Here is a 25,663-nt window from a genome sequence, read left to right as displayed (position 1 = left end):
TGCACAAAAACCTCCTTTTCTATTCATTTTGTTTTCCTTCAAGGACTGTATTAGAAACTCTACACAAAAACCTACTAGCTTAGTTGCCATGGACAGATTCTCATTTGCGGTAAAAACACTCCCAAGTGTCATGTAACAACAGTATAGTTCTCAAAGCTCTGATATCCTTCATTTTTTTTAACTGACTGAACACTGGAGAAATGCCACATATTTAACTGTTTTGAGTACCCCAAGGAGCCCCCAACTCCACTGAAAAAGACAGTGATATATATGGTAAGTTGGGAACTTGGTCTATTGGTCAAGTGTAAGAGAGTTTGGGAGTAAAGGCTGCAGGTAAGAGTGGGTAGTCTGCTCCCTGGGACTCCGCCGAGTGCTGGCCACTGTACTATCAGTGGAACTTTCCCCAGAATAAAAGACTTCTCTGAGATCTTAATGTGCAAATCCAGCAATATTAAATGCCCTTTCTTTTTCTTTGTTTTCCCCACACTGAAGACATCCCAGTTGCCATTCAAATGAAACAGGAGAGAGCAGGAGTAGGAAAGATCCCCAAAAGTAAAGGTCTCAATGAATGGTGAGGTCAGAAGACAAAGTGACTGGTAGTTTTGGGCAAAGAATCACCAACAGAATTTAACGCTCTATTTTATATTCCTTGGGACATTAGCTTCCTCTGAGAATGGTGTCCAGTTACTTCAGAATTGATCACAGAAGGAAAAAGTAAAAATTTTTACTACTCAGCTAGCCTCTGCTTAAATTCCAACTTCACCTGGAGCTGAGAGGATTAGAGTCCAGGTGTTTGATTAAGCAAGCCCAGCATTACTACCATGTCCAAGGTTAAGCAAAGCATTGATGGGGAAGTGCTGTCAATCATCTTCCCAGGTGCACAAAACACTTGTAGAATCTGGCACATCGATAATGACTAGGATACAAAGATTATAAGCAGGATACTATCTATGCACCTTATATTACATATGATCCTCATTAATTAATTCACTTGGCCAGTGGATTAATTCAACAAATATTTACTAAGCACCTATTATATACTAAACACAGTTCTAGATGCTGAAGATCCTGTGAAGAATGAGACAGACCAAGGCTCTGTTCTGGAGGAGGTCACATTCTAGAGGGAGATCAGTGAATAAACAAACAAAAATAAGTTCATTTCAGATTGTGATGAATATGTTTGGAGGAAAACAGACTATATATAACAATCTGGGAGAAAAGTCAGCACTGTAGGAACACTTGCTTGAGCAGAGACCTGAAGGATGACAGCAGGTCAGACAGAGAGAAAAAAAAGCGCAAAGGTTCTGAAGCAGGGTGAAATTTGTTATGTTCCTGGAATAGAAAACAGGCCAGTATGGCTGCTGCATGGGGTTCAACAGGGACAGCAGCTAGAGGTAAGTTGGAAAAAGCAGGCAAGGGCTAGAGCCTGTAGGGCCTTGTAAGGACCCATAAGAAGTTGGCATTTTATTCTTAATGCAACTGGGGCCACTGGAAGGTTTTACACAGGGAGTGACGTGATCAGATATGTGTTTTACAAAGATTACTAGAGGCTGCCGTCTAGAGAAATAGATAGCAGGGTGTCAAGAAGGAAAAAGGGGAGGAGAGCAGCTAGGATGCTACTGCAATAGTCCAAGCACAACATGACAATGGCTTGGATTAGGGCATAGTGATGGAGACAGAGAGCAGTCAATGGAGAGGCAATATATTCTGACAGTACAGCTGACAGGACATGCCAATAGAGTGGGTATTGATAGGGCGAGTGAAAATCCAAAGAGAAGATTCCTGGGTACTTCAAGGTGATATCCAAAAAGCCAGACAGTTCTAGGCAGTTACGGACATGGCCATGCTGATGGCCCCATCTGGAGTGACTCCCAGAAGGATCTTCCCTCAGGCTGGCCTTGGGGTCCAGATGAGTCCCATGCCTTCCTGATGAAACTGAATTAATTTAGGAAGTGAGATCAGCAAGACCATTGAGACCTGGGATCATATGTAAATAGACTGTGTTCATGAAAGTCTGTCCGGACTGTTCCATAGAACTCTAGCCTTGAAATATTTATGATCTTTTTTGAAATAGTGTTCTGTGGTGAAATGTTTGGGAAACATTGCTTATTATACTTTCTTCCTAGAGTCATAAATAATTCACATAAACTCTGTAAGACTCTGAAAAATTCTGCAGCTAAAATATTTAACCTAGCACATAATATTAACATTACTCAATACAGTTTGAGCAATACAGGTCTAGGCTCTTTATGTCTCTTCCTGTAGTTCTAATTCCCCTGGAATTCAAGGAACAATAACAAGTATAATAAATAATACTATTTATTGAGCACTTACCTTGTGTAAGGCACTCGATATACATCGTCTCCCTTACTACACACTATATACAGGTGCAATTTTAATTTACAGCTTTTACATTATCATTTTCTCTTGTGAGTTTTACTCACAGACCATATGTTCACTTCTTAAAGACAGTCAGATATCTCTTCTGATCATATACAGCAGCAGTGTTCACACACAGTATTTCCTCATGAAGCATTTAAGATAAAGACCAGAAATTCTTCACTTTGTCGCCCCATCTTCATTTGCTTAACCCACTACAATTAACAGGGACAGTTTCCTACCCACATCACTGCCTCTCTCCTCTTCTCCCAGCTCTCCACCTCACTGTTTTCCCACTTCCTATTTACTCCACCCATTTCTAGGATAAGAACCATCTTGGGATAGTTCATCACATTCTTTGAACACCCTTGGGCTTAGAATCTCTAACTTTTGTCTCTCCCTCAGTGAAAATGTCATGACTTTCTGAATATGGCTATTGTCATATCTGAGCCCACAGAGTGGCAGTCTAGAGCCCACAATAGCCCTCACCTACCTGAGAGCTAAACACATACACACACACACGCCTTACCAGCCTAGGAAGAGAGAAAATTTTTTTCCAGGAGTTAAACAACAAATCGCTGGGAAATAAGGTCTTTACGTTCCAGGCCAGTGTAACGTGAGTAATTATGGTCACCAAATGACAATGCTATTTACAGTGGGCAAAATAATGATAGCATTACCTGGAAAAAAACCCTATATTGACCAACTGAAACACAGCCACTGGGGAGGAGCCCCGTTTGCTCTCTAATCTGCACGGTGTTCTATGGAACAACTTAAGCAGGAAATGAAAAGCCTTCCATGTGATCAAATGTGTAAGGGGAATTTAGAGAGAAAACGTAATTACCTAAACTGTAAAATGACCAACACAGTGGGGTTAACAATCCTCAAATGTTGGTTGTTCTTACAGGATTTCCTGTCACTACCATTGGTTTCTTTCTTTTTGTCTAAAACAAGAGTGCTAAAATAGGGCATGTAATAAACAAACAATAAAAAAACTCCAATTTTTATAGCTTATTATCATCCAGGTTATATTATACTCACATTTTTTTTTTTTTGGTAGAAAATAAACACAAAGACCCTTTTCCAAATGTACTTCTAAGAGAAAGCTGTTAACTTTGTAACAGTCCTTTAAACAATATGACCCACAAGTAGTTTAGAGAATTTTGTTAAGAAATAAGTCTGCTATGAGTACTGAATTTATTATACCCAGCACTCATCAAAGACTAGAATATCTGGCCTCTACTCAACACACTTCCCTGTCCTATTCTCCCATCTAGTCCCATCCCCCAAGGAAGGAAACTGAGAAACCCAAAATGAACTCACACCTCGAGTGGGTGTTCCTTTTGGGAACTGGGGTTTTCTTTGATCATTATCCACCCTTGGTGCTATGCAGAAAATTACTCTTCTGTTGAACATGATGCAGCCACCAATAACGCATAAAGTGAAGGGCTTTACCCTTAAGATAAACAGCTAAATCAGGAAATCTTAAAGGTCACACGGGATAAGAAAGGAAAAGAAAACAGAAAATGCCAAGAAGGAAAGACTAGAGGCGGGGGGGAACAGAGAGCAAATGGGCATATTCCCGAAAGATTCCTGGGGCTCTAAGGAAAAGCCAGGTGAACTTCCTGCTTCTGATGGAGGCCTCACCCTCCCCAATTAATCACAGCATCATAATTATAGCACATAGTGCAGACCCAAAGGTGGCCGTGTCCTTGGAGAAGTGAAGATGGTCGTCCAAGCATTTGTGAGTGACTGGTACACACACATGTGCCTCCACCTCACAGCAGCTTTTGTGAGCTGGGCTGGGCCATAGAGAAGCCACATGGGGCACTCTTGAGAGGGACCCTGACAGTAAAGAGAGCTCAGGTATGTCTGAGTCTGTGCTCATGTAGGCATCTGTATTTCTGCTTCAATAGTTTTTAGCTGCTCTGAAAGAAATTCCATGTGTATCAATTTCACCCTAAAGTTTAGCCAAGCCAGGCACGCTTGGGAGGGTATCAGGAATTTCTCTCAACTGCCCCTGGGTTCTCCATCCATTTTTTTTTTTCTGTTGCAAATGTTATGGTACAAACTTGGGTCCCTCTCCACAACTGAAAATATATTTAATTAGCCTAACCCCTACAGAAGCTAATAGGACATGCCACTATGGGACTTTAGAGGGAAAACATATCTCTTATTTTTGGAATGAGGTAGGGAATGAATGAATGAATGAGTAACATACATTTATTAAACTGATTAACAGGCAAATTTCACAACCATAAGAATAAGCATGGTCTATGTGCTTAGGCTTAGAAAGAAATCAGGGCAGTATAACAGAAGTCAAACACTAAACAAAATGAAAACAAAACAGTCAAATCAAGGCAAATTTAACAACATATTTGCTTCTCTTCATTGGTTTCTGTAGGAATTTGTTTTTTGTAAGAGAAGTCTCACTATTTGAGCTATAGGTAGATGGCCATGTTCTCCAAGTGGTGAAATTTAAGTCAGATTGTGTGTGTGTGTGTGTGTGTGCGCGCGCGTGTGTGTGTGCACGTGTGCGTGCACGCGTGTGCATGTGTATGTATTATATATTTGTATGAGGGGTCTTCAAAAAGTTCATGGGAAGATTCATATTACCTTTTAATTCAACTTTGCCATGAACTTTTTGAAGTACCCTTGTACATGTACACATATATACACAAACACAAAAATACACAGTATAGCCTGGGGCACAATTTTAATCCACTTCTAACGTATACAAGTACGCTCATTAGGAAAGTCACAAGCAACACTGGGCTGGACCCTCATTCAGGACCAACAGCACAAGTTAGCACACTGGGATTATATAGTGGGATCTGGAAACTGGAGGACAGGCAAGGCACAAGCATTTCAGCAGGACTAAAACATCTACGCTGGCCTCCGCTTCCCTACCTAGTTCACCCTAACAAGTCCCTCAATTTAACTGCTGAGGTCAAAGACCGGTACCTATAGGCTGTTATAAGAGCCTTCAGAGATCAATGCCAGAGGGCCAGGGGACCAGGGCAAGAACTTCATCAATACGTGTTCAAGAGACTCTGGATCCTGGTCATGGACCAGGCAACATGATAAGAAGGCAAGAGGGACTCCAGAAAACAAAATTAGGGCAGTGTAACACTTTCAGACAACTGTTTTTGTAAGGTATGTGCTATACTGCATCATTATCCTTAAAGGAAAATGTGAACATTTACAAAAGTCAGAAGAAAGTTTTGTTGGTTTTTATTTTTATATAAATCTCAAATTGCACAGTTTGGATTTTGGGTCTCCTTCTTTTTTTAAAGATTCCTTCCTCAACCCTAAGGGGACCCAGCATCCTTCATTTCTCACCCAGTGTTGTTGAGCAGCTGGTTTCTGAAGTGGAAAATCAAGTGATTCCTTTCTGCAGAGTAAACAGCACTTGGGATTCCTGGGCATGAAGACTGTTTGGGTGCCACATGCCGCAATGTTTATGTTGCACTCGGTGCACGCAGGAGGAAGCAGAGGACACAAAATGCCTCCTGCTTTTATTCATTCTGTTTTCTCATTCCTGAGCCAGCGTTTTTTGCAAACTGCTCCTCCCTACGCCCTAAATTAAGACAAGAGCTGATCAAATATCCTAATTCCATTAAGTAGAATATTTTGGCAATCCAACCTAGAAGGTCTGCCTCCTTTTATAGGAATAGGATTTCAGAGCTGTATTTTAGAGCTCCCCTACTCCAACCCCCATATTTTGCAGATGAGAGGTCAGGTGACTTGCCCAAGTCCACAGGGCATGACACTCATTACCTGGGGTGCCACTGTCTGTCCTAGGTTATTTGCCCCAGCCCATCTCTGGCCATTAAATGGAGGCTTGTTGGAAGCCAGCTCCCATCAGGGATCTCTGTAAACTCAGCACAGCTTCAGCCAGCACTATCTTATCAACTCTGAAACTTTCAAGGCAGCTGAATCTTGACAAGTCTCATAAATTCACTCAACTGCTTTCTATGTGCAGCTCATGCCAGTCCCCTGAGACAGTTCAAGATTGGCTAAGAAAACTGGGGAAACAACCAAAGGAGAGGCAACCAAAGTCAGAGCTGCAGAACTGTGCAGATTGTGCTGAACAGGCACGGTGCCAAGCAGACACTGTCTAGACTTTCACTGGCCTCTCCCAGCAGAGGGGTGTGCTGGGAGAGGAGGGGGAGCAGGCCAGAAAGCCTGCTCAATTTTTGCTCAGCTAGTACAAACACATGACACAACCTCTGACAGGCTCCAGGCCGGGGGGTTCACTCTGTCTATGACATTTCTTCCCAAGGGCTGGAATTCAGTTGTGGGCTGAGAGAAGTTCTGCTAGTCCAGCAATCAGAGGGAAGCTGGGAACGCTTTTCTTAATTCCTGGGAATCGCAGTTCCCAAACTAGATTGAGCTGGGCAACAACTGAAAGTAGCACACTGTGGGTGCAAAAGAACAAGTTTTAAAAATTTCTACTTGTACACTCTTAGCTTATCCACAAGGAAAATCCACAAATACACAGAACTGGCTTTTGACGGAAGCCTGTTATGAAAATTCTAAGACACTGAATGAAACCAATTTATAAAGTGTGCAAATGTAGAAATGGCCACCACAGTCTAAGAAGCATCACATGACTCAGAGATAATGTTGGGTCTGGGGAGCTGTGCACATCAGTTACATAAAATGTGTCCCTTCCTCTGGCTGGGCTGACACCTTGTGCCAGGGCACCTGGTTTGGTGAGCAGAGTGTAGGATGGAGTCAGTCAGCCCCATCTGCCCCCTCAGCTGGGCGCATTTGTGCAGCAAACAACCTGCACAACCATACCCAACAATTCAGCTGGAGTTTTTGAGCTGTCTTGCAATCTGGCCTTATTTAATGTGGAACAGTTATGAATACATCTGCAGGCCAAAGAAATTACCTTAAAACAACTCTTGGGTCACTACCATTGTGCTGCAAATGCTCCAATGTAACAATGATACTCCAACAAGACCATGCCCATGTGGCCAGAACGACTAGGCCTGAAGTGTCAATTCAGTCACTTAAGCCATTTAACAACTGATGCAACTTGAAGAGTTAAATGGCCTGGCCTATACAGGGCTGAGTCCATGTTACCCAGCAAATGTGTCTTTGGTTTGTTTTCAAAGTCACTTTCAGAAATAAGACACAGTTGACCTAGAACACAGAGCATTTACCCTGGGATTTTAAGTCCTGGGTTTGCATCTTGGTTGTACTACCTACTAGGTGGCTGATTAGGAATGACTGAATTTTCTGAGCTACGGTTTCTTCATTGATAAAATGAAGATTATAATAACTACTTGTCAGGTTGTGAGAATTAAGTAAGATAAAGCTCATTCTCTCTCTTCCTGCCTGTTGTCTGCTAACTACTAGTCATTTCTCAGAGCTCAGCTTCTGGTAACTTCCTTTTGGAGGTCTTTCTGGACTGCCAGTGCTGGGTGAGGTTCTAGCCCTGTCCTAACACTTCTCACATTGGACCACCCTGAGCCTGTGTTCCTGTCCACCTCCGCATTGGACCGTGAGCCCCTTGGGACAGGGTCTGTGTCTTATTCTCCAGCACTAACTCATGCCTGACAGAGAACAGATCTGTGATACCTTTTACTTTCCTCCTTTGAATTGACTTTGAGAAATTTTACTTTATCCCATTCGAGTGATGCAAAATAGTGTATCAAGACTTGGTGCGGTCTTATCTCTACATAAAAGGTGAACATGGAGGTTCCTGGATGTTCTGGCAGTTCAGACACTTCACGATGACCTCCTTTTAATGGTGGGAGGAGGAAGGTGAGAAAGAAAAAGTTAGACAAGAAGGCAGAGGAGAAAGGTGAAGACGGGACAAAGAGCAACGCAGGCAGCAACAAAGAGACCCGGCTGCGGGGCCCAGCAGGGGTGGTGTGGGACGTGAGGCTGGAGTCAAGGCTGGCTGCTAGATGCAGTGGTGCCTCTGAGCAGGACTCAAGGTTTGTGTGCAAAGCACCAGAAGCTGTGGCTCCCAAATGGACAAATCCCACCTTGCTCCAGGAACACTTCCTACCTGTCTTTGAGAGCAGTTGGTATCTATCTTTAAAACAATGAAAGCAAAGGGCCCTATTCCTTTGTGTGATCATACTTTCCAAACCCCCAATTTAGACTTCATAGGCTGGTAACAGGCTGTGCTAGTGGAACTAGAGCAAGAATATATGAAACTGACCCTCCAAGATATCTGGTGGCCACCTCCATACATATGAAGGAGAGACACAGGAGAGAGAACGACTCAATGTGCAAAAATTCCAAAGGAGATTTATTACCACTCTTGTTGCCTTTTCTCACTGCTCTTTTTTCCAGTTCTTTCCCCTTATTTACTCAGTCTCTAGGGAGAACCTATGCTGGCTTACACACCTGCTGCCTACGCACAGGTGCTCCACAAGTACTTAATTCTTTTCCTTGAGGAATGATAGGGTTGTGGCTTCACAGAGAAAAAGCTCTGTAGACGTTCAAGGGCAAGACTGGCTCAGCAGAAGGAAGGGTTCTGATGTAAATTCTGGGTGTCAAAATGTTCCCTGAAATAAATATCCTAGCTCTCCTTTCAAAAGAGAAGGTGATACTTAAACCTTTGGAGAGAGTAAAAGAAGCAAGGAGAGTTCTGTATGCCACGATCATGTGTGTGCGTGTGTACACGTACACACACACACACGGCTTCTGGAGTTCTTCCCATAAATAGAGATGTCGCAAGAATGATAATAATAGCCATTTACCAAAACATTCTTCTAACTGCTCTACATGAAATAGCTTATTTGATTCTCACACCTAACCTACAGGGTAGATATTCTATATTAAGCCCATTTTATAGATGAGGAAACAGGCCCAGAGAGGTTTCAAGTCTCTTCCTTGAGATCACAGGGCTGGTAGGGGCAGTGCTAGGATTTAAACTCAAGTAATGTAGCTTTACAGCCTGACTGCTGAACCATTAAGTAAACGGAGTTAACCTAAGTCACGCGCAGGTTGTACAAATATAGACAATGCCTAGTGGATGTTTATGTGTAAATTAAGAATTATCTTATTGAAATCATTAGAGTCAAAAACATTTTTTTCAGTGCCCAGGAGGGACTGGTAAGAGGCACTCCATCTCTTGTAGTTATTTGTTTTTGGTGTTGACTATATACCATGAGTAGAGGAACCTTTTTCCATTGTCTAATCGAATAGAGAGGCAGAGAGACAGGCATGATTCCTGTTCTATCGATGAGAAGAGTGAGCTCAGGGAGGTTAAGGAACTTGCACAAGGTCTCACAGCTAGACAAAGCCCGAATTCAAACCCAGTCCTCTACCCCAAAGCCCTTGCTCTTAACTGAAGTGGAAAGTCAGAGATATTAGGTGACTTCTAAAAGGTGACACCAGCTAGAAAGGTGCACAGCAGAATTTCTAAGTCAAGAATTCTTGTATCATTCTACAATGTTGCTCTTAATAATGAAAAGGTTCTGTAACAGGGTCCATGTAAAAGACAGACTTGGAGACCCCAGATATAAGAACAGAGAAGGCAATGAAGGAAGAAACTCAGTTGAAGGCTTGAGCGACATGAAAATGGGAAGCAAGAGAAAAACAACAGAGCGCCAGGAACAGACACCATCTCAGACAAAGTTCCACATAAAAAGCTGCCATTACTGGACATACTAATCAGGTGGACAGGCTGAAAATGGCCCCTGCTGCCCAAGTGGAGCCTCTCAAATTCTGAGAAGGTAGGGGCTCCATCCCACTGCTGCATTTCAGGATTTTCTGAACCAGCAGCAAGAGGTAAGGAAGGGGATGGTAATTTCTGCTAAAGCCATAGATTTGGTCTCTAATGGCTAGATCCCTCTGAGCTGTCCACTAGCTCTGGTGGTAGCACCTCCTTCAGAATAGGGACCTGGTCTATGGCCATACCCTGAAAGTACCTGATCTCAGAAGCTAAGCAGGGTTGGGTCTGGTTAGTACTTGGATGGGAGAACAAGGAACTGGAAGGCACAGCTTTTTAGGCCCATACTACTTGTACTTTTTTTTTTGGCATCTGAACGGTACAGGGATCAAACCCTGGACCTTGGTGTTATCGGTACCATGCTCTAACCAGCTGAGCTAACCGGCCAGCCCCTGGTACTCTCGGTGGTAGCATGTGTGCAGAATGACTAGTGTAATGCCCAACACTGCTGTAACTATGCTGTTACTACTGTAGGAGATCAACAAATTACACTTATTAGATACCACTGATGGATAGAAGGAAAGACTGTGCAAAAGAAAAACTTTGCCTTACACACAGGATTTTAAATCTTGGAAACAATAAAAAGTGGAGGTAGACAAAGAGGCACTTTCCCTACATCAATTCAAGCCAGTCTCCCATCACACACACACACGCACACGCACGCACGCACGCACGCACGCACGTATTCATCTGGGTCTGTGACATGCCATGGCTTTTGCCATGTATCATGTGATGTGTTTCACAACAGCTTGGTTGGTCACAAATAGTGTTCAGGGGACAAAATAGGGTTATAAATTCAGACTTAATCCTAGGAATAGCTTATTGGTGATGGTTTCCAAATGAGCATATAAAAAGTCTGTGAGGAGATTAAATGAAAATCCTCCAACCACAGCAGAAAATGCAGATTTATAGGATATATTTTGTACTGCAATGACCCAAAGAGCATCTATTAGCAAGTTACTGCCAGACTGCTGCTAATGCACAAGCTGTTATCTATGACAGCAGCAGCTCTCAGAGTCTTAGCAAGTGCAACTGTTTACTTCATCAGAACAGTCAAGAAAATTTTCATTATCATATTTTGTTCATGGCCACATTACAGCATTTGGCTTTCTTTAAGGTGTTCAGATTCATCTAAAAAACTTAGAAGCTTAGGCCAGAAACTGGTAAGTGCTGTTTTCCTGACATTTTCATCCATTTGCTACCGCAGTTCTGTCAACTATTACCCCATGTTGTTATTATCAGTTTCACACAGTCCTGAACTCTGCCTTCTAATTATCTTAATTTTGGCTAAAGATATGTCAAGATTTGTCTAATTGGATTGATCTTTCCAGCAGGAATAGCAAATAGCTTTCATCCCACGTACAGACTCTTGATAGACTTGCTAATGGTTACCTAGAACATTGCTGGGTAGGATTTTCAAACCTCCTCCAGGTTCACTAGGAAAGAATCCTACAATTGATTAACAATGTCTGTCACGGGTAATGGATAGAATAGTGGTTACATGTATGCCATGTTTGTGCCATCCTTGCAGGCCATTATCTTAAAGTGTTGGGAGATACTTATTTTTATTGGCTATAACGTCTATCAGGCACATCACATACATCTGTTGATTTATTTTGAAAATTTCTCTGATGGGGAGGGAAGTAACAGCGGTTCACTATAGAAACTCATCCCCCCGACCTCCTTCTCCTTAAGCAATCCCTGGGAAGTCCTGCTCCTTGGATATTCTATCCAGTGCCTTGACATCATGGGATTCTTGTGACCCACTCCTTTTTCAAGAGGAATTTACCATCCTAGTATATGTCATTATTTTAAAGTAAAAAAGTTAATATGTTTTCTGATAAAATACAAAAATATGCTCATAAAAAGCTTAGAGAATGTAGAAGACTAGAGCACAGAACAAAACTACCCATAATTCTACCACCTACAAATAATTTCTAACACATCTGCTGTACTTCTCTGTAAATTTTTACACAGTTGTGAGGATAAAGCATTGGCGGTAGGATGGGGGTTCTGCTTTTTTAATTAAATCATAATCATTTGCCAGACCTTTAAAATTTTTTGTAAATGAAATTTTTAGTGGCACATATGGTTACGTCCTTGTTCCTATTGTTGGATATTTAGTCAGTTTTAAGTGTTTGGCTGTCATAATAACGTGATTGGCATCTTAAGTAGGGTCTTTTTTAAAGTAATAATGATCAGGGCAAAGTGGTCAAATAGAATGATTGGAGTTTCTTTCTTTAATTTAGTATTTAAGTGTAGATTATAGTGAGCTCTCAAATACCCATCCACAAAACAGTCACGTAAACTCCCCCAAAGCTGATCTAAGTTTCTAAAATAGATTCACATGAATAAAGACTATATTTAACTGTATTTGCTGTACATGCTGGTACCTAACAAGGAAAACAATTTCTACCATAAGCACTGTTAACCACAAGTTAAAGCGCTTAAAATAATATACAAATTGCAAGTCTCATATAGAGAGGGTTAATTTACCTTTCATTAATTGCTAAAGGCTTATTATTGTTAAAACGTGGATTAAAAGCTTGCCAAATGTTACTAGCGCCAGACACCAGGAGACTGGATTGATTAAAAGATAATGTTCTTTGTGAAAGGAGTCATGAAGTGTACCCTCGATCGTCCCTATCACTCACTCTTTTCATTGTAACTGTTTCCACATGCTGAACTTGCAGCCTCCTTTCAGTCTTGATTGGCTACATGGGTATATTCAGATGTCAAAGTTCATCAAGCTAACGAAAAAGAATTTTAAAAATCAAAAGAGGCCCTACGTTAACGTAAAAAACAACAATAAATGTAAAGTTACTTGTTCACCATGTAGTTATAATATACATTGCAGCTGCCACAGTTTAATGGCAGGTGGCCTTCGACTAGACTGTAAGCAACTTGAGAGCAGAGACCATGTCCTGCACTTCATCCATGACTCTGCCCTGCAAGCAGGGTGAGCTCAGCCTGCAGCATGGAATGCTGCTTGATGGGCAGTGAAGGGAAGGCCCAAGAATTAGTGGCTTACTAATGGAGAAAGTACCCATTGCCAAAGGCACCAGAGTCATAACAGGGCACCTTAGAGAAAAGTATCCATTTGACCCCCAAGGACATTCATCATCTGGCTTACAAAAACGAACCTATCTAAGTGTAAGTGTTTTTTGATCCTATAATATCTGATATCATTAAGCTAATAAAATTTATGTCTGCTAGAAATGCTCTGCCAGATGTCCAGTTATTTCAAGAGGAGCAGGAAAAAAGAAACTGTGACATTTTCAATTCTCATGTGTGACCAGTGGTATTCACAGCTCTTCCTTTATTTCCTGTTCTCATGGAAGGGTGTGCCATTCTGCCTCACTGGCCTTGAAGACTTTCTTTTCTACTTCTGTGGGACATTTCCTCTGGGGTCATTACATCCACTCCAGTCCATGCCCCCTGATCTTCTCCACCTCACGGCTACTCCCCAACTCTCTCCTGTAAGCCTGGGAACTGACTCCTGCTTTCTGTCGCACAATCCAGAGACTTCTACAGGAATTGTCACATGTTTACCTCCTAAAGACATTTTCAGTGGCCAGGGCCTTGATTTGATGGGTGCTTGCCCATCTGTTTAGCTATTCAGCAGAGTCCCTGCTATGTATATTTTTACATCCCAATTCCCAGCAATGGTCTTTAGAATCACAAGTACTTTATTTGCCAAAGGAAGAACAAACAAGAGATCATTTTGGTGGCTTATATACTAGCTGCAGCTCCAAGAAGAAGCAGTCAGTGGAAGTGGGTTAGACTCTAGGCCTACCTGAGTCTACCTATAACAATTCTAAAGAATGTGGAAGAGCTCCCACATCAGCCAATGAAACCCGCAGTGGTTGAGTATAGGCTGATAATAGAGTGTAAATGAGGTTGAGAAATGCGGCTTCAGAGGGACAAAGCCCTAACCATCTTTGAGTATTGCGTGCCTAGTATCGTTGTTCTCCTTGCTATTTTCTTAGGAGATGCACTTAACAGTTCACAGGTCAAGTACGGATCCCTAACTGGAATGAGTGTTTTGATTTGTAAATCAGTCCCCTGTACTCATGATTTGTAAAATGAATTTCTAGACCTGGAATGCTGGGAATCAGAGTGCCAGCAGACACGACAACCAAGGGAGAATGGGGGTGTGCTTGGGTACTTGCCAAGGCTGTCTTCCTGGAGCAGGCAATTGGGCCACAGTGTCCCCTCCATGTTAGAGTGGACTCAGAGGTCCACGCACTGAGACTTAGGGGGCACCCACACTAAAGCCTGGGATTCTCAGCCTTTTCCCAGTCTCCAAACCATGCCTCTGTCATCAATACTTCTCGACCAACTTTAGTAATTCCTGATGTGGGGTGGGGTGGGGGGATTGGGGGGTTGGAGAGAGAGAATGAGCAGGCCCACAGAACCCCTCCCAACAGAATCTGGAAAAGGGGTAACTGTGTAATTACATGAAGCATCCCTCGGCTGCTGGCCCCCACGCCTAGTCCCATCCAGATGTCAATATATGCATATCTAGAGACATGTGCCAAACCCCCAACACCCTCTTTCAAGCAGGCTCTAAGGAGTGCATGGGTGTGTGCTCAGGTGGATGGGGCAGAGGTGGAGGCTGGCTGGAGGAATCTGTTGGTGATAGAGTAGTAAGAGAATGAGTGGGTAAAAAAGAAAGGAAACAAGCAAAAAAGCAATGCCAAGGTGACAAAGTATGTAAGAGACCATGAAAAACATTCAAAACAATATAACACATTTCTTAATGAGATTTGTTAACAGTTCCTCGAACCTAACCAAATGGGATTTACATAGACTGGCATTAATAATGATGACAAACATTTATTTCCAAGCTCGGAACACCTCTGATTCTTAAGGTTTACTACAAAGGCTTTGGCTTCTTCTAATATCAACATGACTTGTAAGGTAATCACATTATTTAAAAAATGCTGAGTTAAATCTTTCTATTCATTTTAAAGCAAAAAGCACCAGAAAACCTCACTTTATTTTCTAAATTTCATTTTTAAAAGTCCAGCAATATTTGCATAACTTTAGCTAATTTAAAGTTTACTAACATGGATTCATATCAACGAAGACTATAAATACCATTATTTGACTGTTTGCTCAATGTCCTCATAGTTAACAAGGAAAAACATATCTGCTGCAAGCACCATTAACTACAAGATAAAATGCTTAAAATAATACCCAAATCACACATCTCCTATGGAGAGGGTTACTTTACCTTTTCATTAAGAAAGGTATATTATGAACACATGGATTAGAAACTTGCCAAATGCTACTTGAGCCAGACACCAAGAGCTTGGGTTGATTAAAAGATAACAATACTTAATTAATAACCTAGAGTCATGAAACGTGACCTAGCTCATACCTACCCCTCACTCTTTTCATCGTAATCATTTTCACACACGGTGAGTTCACAGCCTCGTTTCTGCACCAACTCCCTCAGTTTTCATGCCTCAGTACTTCTCCATTTTGCCCTTTTCCCTATAGATTTTGCCTGGGAATTCTGGGAGAGTACTGGATACTCTTCTACCTCCAGCATGAAACTGCTGCTGGGGGAACTTCCAATCAGGGCTAAGCTTCACCCTGCAACGCAAGGGGGTAAGGAGAAAGGTGTGTATTGCAGGCTGCCTAGAACAGACCCCAGACCTTGGGCCACACAGCCTGGCGGTGAGTGAACTAACACCCTCCTCACAACTCATATTTGCATTCCAGTTCACACAGCCATTTCACAAAGGAGCTGGCAGTTTTTAAGCCTGCTGTAAAACCAACCAGGGATTCACCCCATCCATCATGGGACTGCAGCTGTCTTTTGAGAGCCACAGCAGGGAATGAAAGAGGAGTGTTCCTTAACTAGAGCTAAACCAGCCAGCGAAGGGGGATACTCTCTCAAATCCAAATGCTGGAAAACAAAATGGATGAGAAGCAGACCTGGAATTCAAGGTGGGCTCCAAAGGTAGAGGGAGCTGGGTTCAGATCCTTCTTCAGAACTAACTAGTTGTATGACCTTAGCCAAGTTACCTAATCTCCTTAAATCTGTTTCCTCCTCTGTAAAATGGAGACAACAAAACCTACCTTACAGGGTTTGGGGAGCTTTAAAAGAAATGATGCAGGTAATGCACACAGCCCAATGTCTGGCATACAAAAGTACCTGGTAAATGTCTTTGTGCTTGGAAGTGGCCCAGGCCAGCGATTACCAGCCTGGGGTCTGGAGCCAACACTGCTGTGGTTCAAATCCCGCCCCTAGCATTTAATAGCTGAGTGCCTCAGGTATGTAGCCTTCCCTGACTCAGTTTCTCTATCACTAAAATGGAAATTTATTATAACACGTAATAAATATCTAATAAATACCAGCTATTTTCATTTCATCGGGAATAAAAACAGCTTGTGTTTCCACTTCAACCAACAATGTAGTAGTGACTTAAATGAAAGTTCAGTATAACATAATGTGTGTATCTAAAAAAATCGTGAAGACCTTGTATGCATTTATGATTTGGGGGGGCAGAGTCAAACTGTGATGCTCAGGGTGGGGCTAAACTGTAACAGGAAAGAAAAAAAAAAATTCAAAGACGGAGTATAAACCACCCACCAGGGAGCTATTTCTTTTGTAATGTGCATTCCATTTCTTCTCCCTCATGCTTTCTAATTCCTTCCACATTTCCTGCCATAATTATCAAATGTTTAGTTTCTGACCTCACTTTTCTGGAGACTAGAGCCCAGGGAATTTAGAATTGTTTATTTTCTGTCCATAAACCTTTGAGTTAATGGAGGGGCTTGAGAGCGAAGGGTTTGTTGGTTTGTTTGTAGTGTCTCAGGGAGGTCAGCGGAGTTGAAAAGAAAACATTACAAAATAAGCGCTGAACTGCTCTAACTGGAAACGCGGAGCCCCCAAAGAGCAGGGTAATGGATCTCACACAGGCGCTGCGTTAGTTTAGGGGGAAGCTGAGATTTTAAAAGGCCGTTATGTGGCCCAGATCATAGCACAAAGCCCGAGGGCACTTTACAAAGAAAAAATTTAATTTCAGGGAACCACAGTTTCACTTTATAAAAAAGAAAGGAAATTTTATTTTGCCCCAAAAGAAGAATCCCTTGAGATTCCCTCCTCTCCCTCCCACTGCCCCCGAAGACAGACTTGGAAGGGAAAAGTCCCCAACTCTTCTCAATTTCCTCCAAAGTGAAGGACAGAACTCAGGCGCCTTTCTGAACTCGGCTGCGGCTCTTGTCGCCGCCTCCGTCCCAATCGGCCCAGCGAGTCCTCTCTCCCCTCCCCACTCTCCCTCCATATTAGCCGCGGTGGGGCTCCCGCTTACGCCCCAAACTACTTCTTCGGATGTGGGGATTTAAGTTTCTGAAGTCGCCTTTCTGCTCGGAGAGTCCCCCCAGCTCCGCCCCTCCCCAAGTACGGAAACTCCCTTCCCACCCGGGACGAGCATCCCCGGGACGCACGCCCGGCCCGCCCGGCCCGCCCACCGAGTGGCCCCGGGGCCCGAGCTCGGAGCTCCCCAGCCCCCGTCCTACCTCGCCGTGGACCCAGGCGACGGCCACCAGCGCGAGCGCCAGCCAGCGTTTCCACATCTGCGGAAGAGAGGAGAGCGAGACTGAAGGCGCCGGGCCCCGCGCCGACCCGGGAAACTTCGGGTCCCGCGGGCTCGCCCTCTCGGCCCGGGCACCTCCGGCCACCGCGCCCTGCCCCGCGCCGCGCGCTCACCTTGGTCGGGTCCGGGTCTCGGGAGGGCGCGGGGCAGGGCGGCCGCAGCGAGCTCTGAGCGAAGGTGGGAGCTCTGCCGACCGCCGGCCTCGGAGGAAATCCGACCTGCGCTCGCCGCCCTGCAGACCCCTCCTTCCCGCCGGCCGGCCCCCCAGCTCCTCCCCATTCTCCTCCCCTTCTGCAGCAGCGGCCCCCGCGGCTCCGGCTCCCCGCCCTCCTCCCGGCCCCGCTCCGGGGAGCCCGCTCCCCGCCCGGCCCCTCGCCCGGCACCCCTCCGACCCCTGGACGTGGAGGCGGGGGCCGAGCCGGGTGTCCCGCGGGGCGCCGCGACAAAGGGGAGGGGGAAAGGGGAGAGAGCCGAAACCCCACCCCCGGGAGGGGCGACTGGCTTGCGGCGGCCCCGGCTGGCAGCGGGCGCGGGCTGCGGCGGTGGCCAGGTGGGCGGTGCCCCGGGGGGCCCCCGGCCCGGGCTGGGACGAGAACCTGGAGGAAAAGGCGCCTCGCGGCCTGAGGAGCCGAAGCCGGCCCCTCCCCCCCAGCTGAAAGGGAGAGGGCCGGGGATGCAGAGGGGTCAAGGTGTCACTGCACCGCAGCGCAGGGAAGTGGGCGCAGGGGTCGATGACCGGCTGGTGCGGGGAAGGCTGCTTTGGGTCCAACTGTGGCTTTCCTGGGGAGAGGGGGAGGCAGCCCTGCTTTGCTGAGAAGATCCTGGGTCCAGCGTCTGCCAACAGCCTCATCCTGTCCCCCCCTCAGGTCCAGGGCGGTGTCCCCCTCCTCTCCTCTGCCCACTCCTCACCTGTGTCCTTGCTCCCACGCCTGTCATCCCAGGTATTCTCCATGTTCATGCTTCCCGTCTCCACCAACTTCTGCCCAGCCGTCTTCAAATGCGTGCTACCTCTTTGACGGTGTCGACTCCCTAAAATGCTCCTAATTATGGTCTCTTTCCTGCCCTGGGTCCTGTGTCGCTGGTGCCGAGAACAAATCCACTTGGCCCCTCAGATTTAACATGCCCAAGGCTGAGCCCCACTTCCCACCAGCTCCCTGGCCTGCTCATCCACCTCTTTTAAGTGGTTGCTTCCAAAACCTATCTCCTTTTTCCGGAGGTGGTTTGTCACCGTGGCCTGGTATTTTTCCCTTTGAGATCTCATGTGCATCTCCTTATCCCCATTCACATGTCCACTTCCCTAGGCCTTCATCCTTTCTCACCCGGACACTCTGGAAACCACCTCTGGCTGCCCTCTGGCTCCAGGCTCTCCCCACCTAGTCTCCACTGCAACCCATTGTCATATTCTCTCACTACCCGCTTTAAACAATGTCTTCCTCACATTCTTGCTCTACTCAGAAACTTTCAGCACTCTTCTTCCCACATCAGATCCAAGCTCTCTGCTTTTCTTGTAAGCCCTCCGTTACTGGGTCCACCCTATCCACCTAACCTCGCTTCACCTTCTTCAACACACTCCCTCTGCTCAAATCGGGCTGGTCTTCTCAGTGTCCTCTGAACTTGTCATATTCATTCTTCTACCAAGGTTTGTTGAATGCCTGCTGTTGTGGTTTTAGGGGGCTTCAAAATACCACTCGTGTTGTTCTTCATGCCAGTTCTTAATCCACTGAAATAGCCGCAGGAGTCAGACTGATGGAGAGCAAAATGTCAGCTTTGTCCCTGGTAAAAGTTGGAATGGCTGCCATGGCTTTAGATGTGCAGGGACAGTGGGCATCCTACTACTTCGCTCCCAAATTGAACATAGCCACCCAGTCACAAGCAGAGTTGGAAAACCTACTGGTATAAAACCGACTGCATGGAAAAGCAGAAACCACATGCTTCTTGGGGTGCGACTGCTCTCCTAAACCTGAGGGAAGAGAACCATACCTGCTGAGTTCTTTCAAGGCTCCCAGTAAGACAACTTACTCCTGCTCCCTTGTTAGGGCAGCAGGAGGAGTGGGGAATAGAAGGCCCCCGGCCAGCTGCTCTGCCCCAGTCACTGTGCTAGGATGAAAGGGAGCTGTGATGTACAGTTTGACTTCTGCCTCTAACGACTCACAACACTTTGCATCCCAAGCACATGCACTGCACCCCCTCAGAATCTGGCATGATCTTCTTTCCTCCTTCTGTCTATTGAAATTCCAGGCTTTGCTTTTGTTTTCAGGACCCAAGTCAAGTTTCATTGCTTCTCTAGTACCTTTTCTGACAACAGCTTGGCATAGTACAAAGTACATGAAGTTTGAGGTCAAACCAACTTAGCTTTCAGTCCTGTCACAGCCATTTACTAGTTGGGTGATCTTCAAATTACTTAAGCTCTCTGAACCCAGGTTTCTGCATCTGACAAATGGCAGTGTTAATACCTTGCAGCACTGCAAGTTTGTGAAATTTAAACAGATGCTTTATATAAAATGCATGGCAGGTAGTAGACTGCTGTAAATGGTAGCCATTGTTGTTTCCTTGATCTATTTTGCATCTAAATTGCAGTTGATACTATGTGCCATGTACCATGGGAGCCATTCAACATGTCTTATTTTATTTAATTATCACGACAAACTGAAAGGTATTTTTTATTGCTTCCATTTTCCAAATAAGAAAACTGAAGCTCAGAAAAATTGAAATACTTTTTCAAGGTTATACAGTTGGTTATACAGCCTTACAACTTGTCATTTCATTGCATACTGTTACATAATGTTTAACACCTGTTCACATAGTTGTTCTTAATTCTCCAGCTAAATTTTATGTTGCTAAAGGCAAAAACAAAGTTTTTTATCTTTGTCATCTAAATGTTGGAGCACAATTAATGAATTTGATTATATCAAAATAAAAGATTCTTGTTCAATCAAGGACACCATAGACAAAATGATAGAAGGAGATATCAATATCTAAAACTGACATGAAACTCATAACTGCAACACACACACACACACACACACACACACACACACACTCTCTCTCTCTACAAATCAATAAGAAAAAGACAGGAAATACAATAGAAAAATGGGCAAAAAGTATGAACAGGCAATTCCCAAAAAGGGAACCCCAAATGAACAATAAGCATAGAAAAGATGCTCAGTCGGTGGTATTATTTAAACTGTACAACAACCCTATGAAATTAGTATTGTTTTATTGCTTCTATTTTACAAATGAAGAAACTGACGAAGAGAGTGTAAGTAATTTGTCCAAGGTTATACGTAAATGGTAAATATCACTTTACACTCATCATAGTAGCAAAAATTATAGACAGACAATGTGAAATGTTAATATGTGATTAGTGTGGTCTTCCTGGTGTATTGTAGCAATTAAAAGCATGGTTTATGACACAGCCTTCTTTGTCTCAGAATTGTTTTGGTAGTAAATCTTGGCTTTACTGCTTCCTGTGTAAACTTGGGCAAGTTACTTAACCTCTCTGCATCTGTTTCCTCATCTGTAAAATGGGGATAATAATAGTATTGATTCTATAGGGTTTTTGTGCAGATTAAATGTGTCAATATGTGAAGTACTTAGAACAGTGTCTCATACATAGTGACCATAGAATTAATTTGTGCTACTTTGAAAATAATTCAATAGAGGGATTGTGTATGTACTGATGATAATACTGTGCTACAGAGTATCGTTAACTCTCTACAATAAACAAAGCAAAATAAAAGAAATAAATAAAAGTAACACCAAATCAAACCACAGGAGGGTGTTGACAGTATCAGTGAGGGATTTTTGCGGTTGCAGGTGACAGAGAAACCAACTTTAGTGGCTTATGCAACTAAATGGAATTTATTGACTTTTACAACTGAGAAGTATAGGAATAGGACTGGATTTAGGTAAGCCTTCATCCTGGAGCTCAAACAAAATCACCAATGATCCAGTTTCTTACCATCTCTTGCCTCTACTTCAGCAGTCTCATTCCGTCACTGGATTCTGCAAGGGGTGGCACCTGGGAGCTTGGGTCTATGCTCTCAGGGTAATAAACTCATATCCTTGGATTATACCATCTGGGAGAAGGAGATAGCCTCTTTCTGGAGCTGTTACAATAGTCCTAGGATATACTTTTTAAAATTGAATTTCTTGATATCCACAAACTGATCAAAACTGTGACTGGGGAGTTGGGCTAGGCTGACTGGCTTAAGCCAGTTAGGACCCATCCTTGGAAACACCCAAAAGAAAATCAGGCTAATGTTGGCAGAAGCAGGGAATGGATGCTGAGAGTAGCCAAAGAACGTCCACTACCATAGTGAATCAACCAACTTACACGGAAATCAGTTTTCTCCCGAGTGGAGTACAGGGTCCCCAGAAAGCATGGGAAAGGAATATTAAAATTTCCAGTTTTACTTATTTCCTGTCTAAAAATAGAATTGACTTTGCAAATATGTAGATTGACTCTGGTGTCCATATTTGGTCCATATGTCAGACAGTCATGAGTTAATAGTTTTAACTAAACTAGATTAAATACATTTTGACTACAAAATAATAAATTGAAGATAAAGCTTTTTCCTACTAATATGAAAAGGGCAGAGCCGACATGTTTCCTACTTTTGAAAAGAGCTTACTGTCTGCCACATTAACAAAGTAAAAACAATGACTTAATCAGATCTGATGACAAGTCAATCAAGAAATTCAAAATAGCAATGAGGCTAATTGAAATACAGATTCACGTTCATTATTGTTAGTGATATCCTCATCCTAAGTATGCCTTGAGATATTGGTTAAAAGTACTTAGGATTAGCAAGAACTTTAGAAACCAGGTATTTGGGACATAAAGACAAACCCTGTCTCCTTTTTTGTGGCATTTGAAGATGTGCAAAACTCAAGTTAGTACTTTAGAAAATTTAACTCAATTTAGTGTTAGATTAGAGAATTCCTTATAGGTTTCTTACTTAATGGCAAAAGACATACCTTTGGGAGAAACAATTGTCTTCCTGCTTTAATCAGGAAGAGTAGAAATAGACATGAAAAACAATACGATGACTAGCTAAAATGCATTCTCTGGTCAGCACACACCGTTGTCGTTGAATAAAAATACATATTGCTGAAGATAAGCAGGAAAAGCAAGTATTAGAACAAATTACACCACATGGGAGATTTGCTGTACAGTGAATGAAAATATGGATGCCTCAAATGTTTCTCAGATTATTACATTGGCTACATTCTATTTTAGTAATGAAATACATAAAGAACTGCTTTTTTTGTGAGCAATAAGGAAAGCTATACTGGAAAAGATACATTCTTAATAATAAATGTCTTCTTTAATGAAAACAATAGTTTCTGGAAGAACTGTGCGAGTGAAGCCACAGAAGACTGGCTGTTTTGAACGGAGTGGAAGCAGGATTTGGAGCAATGTTCCGTAGCTACGCTCAAACGTGAAATCCTGCACTGCGCCATTCACACATGAGCGACTGCAGGAAAGACGCTGAAGCCAGAGCTGCGCAGCATGTTACAGAAGGTCACTGATGTGGTTACACTTATAAACTTTATAAATTAAAACATAGCAGAGTATAGTTACGTGTCACTTAAAAATGGGGACACGTTCTGAGAAATGCTTTAGGTGATTTTGTCATTTTGTTATTGTGCAAACATAGAGTGTACTTACACAAACCTAGATGTTATGGCCTGTATGCTTAGGCTATATAGTATAGTTTATTGCTCTTAGGCTACAAACCTGTACAGTACGTTACTGTACTGAATACTGTAGGCAATGGTAAAACAATGGTAAGTACTTGTGTATCTAGACATAGGGCTGGCTCGTTAGCACTGCTGGTTATAGTGCAGTGTTCTAACACCAAGGCCAAAGGTTCGATTCGGTACAGGCCAGAGCTAAAAATAAAAAAAAAAAATCTAAACATAGAAAAGTTACAATGGCTACTATGTCACTATGTGATAGGAATTCTTCTGCTCCGTTATAATCTTATGGGATCACCATCATATATGCGGTTTGTCATCAACCAAAATGTCGTTATGTGGCACATAACTGTGTTCATAACACTTAGTATGACATGAGGAGTGACTCTGCAAATATTTTATACCCCACTGAGGTTCACAGATGATCCTGGGACAGAGGACTTAAATGTTGTTGAACTTGAAAATACACATTGTTGTTTGACATAAAGACAGCTGATCTCAATTTGTTCTTTTTATGTGATAATGAGCAAAATGATAGAATTTACTATCATTTAAAAATATCTACTATCAGATTAAAAACATTCCATACATAATCTATCACTTCAAGATAAAATGAGATGCTAATAACAAAAGAGAAAATAATTGCTCTGTAAAAACAAAATGTGCTATAAAGAAAATATTTAGAAATTAGATATTTGGAAATGTTTTATCACTAGGTGATTTTGTTGTCCAAAACAGTGAAAGTGCGGCACCCGTAAACACTTCCATATATGCACATTTTAAAAACAAAGTTTTCTGACCCGTTTAAAAATCTTCTAACAGAGTTCCAGTGGTTTATTTACTCATTTGTTAAAAATATAAGGATGCAACTACTTTAAATTAAATTGAAGAACAAGTGATTTCTAGAGCAGATGGAAATTAATTAGCTCAATTTCTTTTTTTAAAAAGATGACCAGTAAGGGGATCTTAACCCTTGACTTGGTGTTGTCAGCACCACGCTCACCCAAGTGAGCCACGGGCTGGCCCAAATTAGCTAAATTTCAACAAAAACCTTTGTATGATTGGTTTGCAGGACTGAAAAATAGATAATTTGGTGAGTGAGCCAAATTAGATGAGTGCACGCATATCTTCCATCTAGATCTATGTGTAGATGTAAATATATTTGTCTCTGGGGGCTACCATATGGAATACCACATGCTGGGTGGCTCAAACAACAGAAAACTATTTTCTCACAGTTATGGAGGCTGGAAATCCAAGACCAAGGCGCCAGCAGGGTTGGGTTCTTTGTAGGCCTCTCTCCTTGGCTTGCATATGACTGCCTCCCCACTGCATCCTCATAAGGCTTTTTACCTGCTGTCTCTTCCTCTCATGAGGACATCAGTCTTATCTGATCAGGACCCCACCCTTAGGACCTCATTTAACCTTAATAACCTTCATAAAGTCTCTATCTCAAACATAGTCACATTGTGGGTTGGGCTTCAACATAAGAATTTTGGGGGAATGAAATTCAGTCCATAACAGTGAGTTATCTTTTTCAGCTCTGACAGCTATAGAACCAAATATAGTAGTCACCCCTTATTCTCCAAGGATAGGTTCCAAGACCCCCAGTGAATGCCCGAAGCCAGGTATAATACCAAACCCTACATAAACACTATGATTTTTCCTATACGTGCATATCTATGACAAAGTTTAATTTATAAATTAGGCACAATAAGAGATTAACAACAACAATAATAAAATAGAACAATTATAACATTATACTGTAATCAGAGTTAAGTGAATGTGGTCTCTCTCTTTCTCAAAATACTGTAATATTTTTGGACCACGATTGACTTCAGGTAACTCAAATTGCAGAAAGTGAAATTGCAGATGGAGGGACCACTGCATCAAAATAAAGTGGAGTTAGAATCAGACCTTCAATTCTCTGCCATAAAATGTTAAGCAAATATTTTCTAAATGAAGTAATACCATCACCCTCACTAAATTTATTATTACTATTTTTCCAATGAGATGTGTTTTTTGATCAGCAAAATAAAGAAGTATCTTTAAATATTGATTATTTTATCTTTAATTCCTCTTGCTATTCATATTTTCATATGTTTTATAATATATATAATATATTAGCCCCATTGTTGGCAGTGTGTGACCATAAAGTTTGAAGACCAGTGCTACAGAAAACCAAATCTCACACTCAGAGCAAAAGACACTTTGACAGTTGAGTACAATATTTATTATGGTTAATTAATCACATTCATTGTGACATTTT

The 25,663-nt window shown here is 42.7% G+C and overlaps 1 protein-coding gene across 1 annotated transcript in view; it reads right to left on the bottom strand.

The window, feature by feature from the left end:
* FSTL1 (follistatin like 1) overlaps positions 1 to 17,928 on the bottom strand; it is a 52,169-nt gene extending 34,241 nt beyond the window's left edge. The window contains exons 1-2 of the mRNA XM_063094876.1: positions 17,808 to 17,928; positions 17,618 to 17,674 (exon numbers count right to left, since the gene is read on the bottom strand). Coding sequence (XP_062950946.1) covers positions 17,618 to 17,674 — 57 coding nt within the window. The 5' untranslated portion in view covers positions 17,808 to 17,928. The remainder of the gene's footprint in view (positions 1 to 17,617; positions 17,675 to 17,807) is intronic.
* Positions 17,929 to 25,663: the final 7,735 nt, after the last annotated feature.

This window comes from Cynocephalus volans, chromosome 1 (genome assembly GCF_027409185.1).
Source record: "Cynocephalus volans isolate mCynVol1 chromosome 1, mCynVol1.pri, whole genome shotgun sequence".
Lineage (NCBI taxonomy): Eukaryota > Metazoa > Chordata > Mammalia > Dermoptera > Cynocephalidae > Cynocephalus > Cynocephalus volans.
Note: the sequence above shows the minus strand (reverse complement) of the source record. Positions and strands in the feature narration are given on the sequence as shown.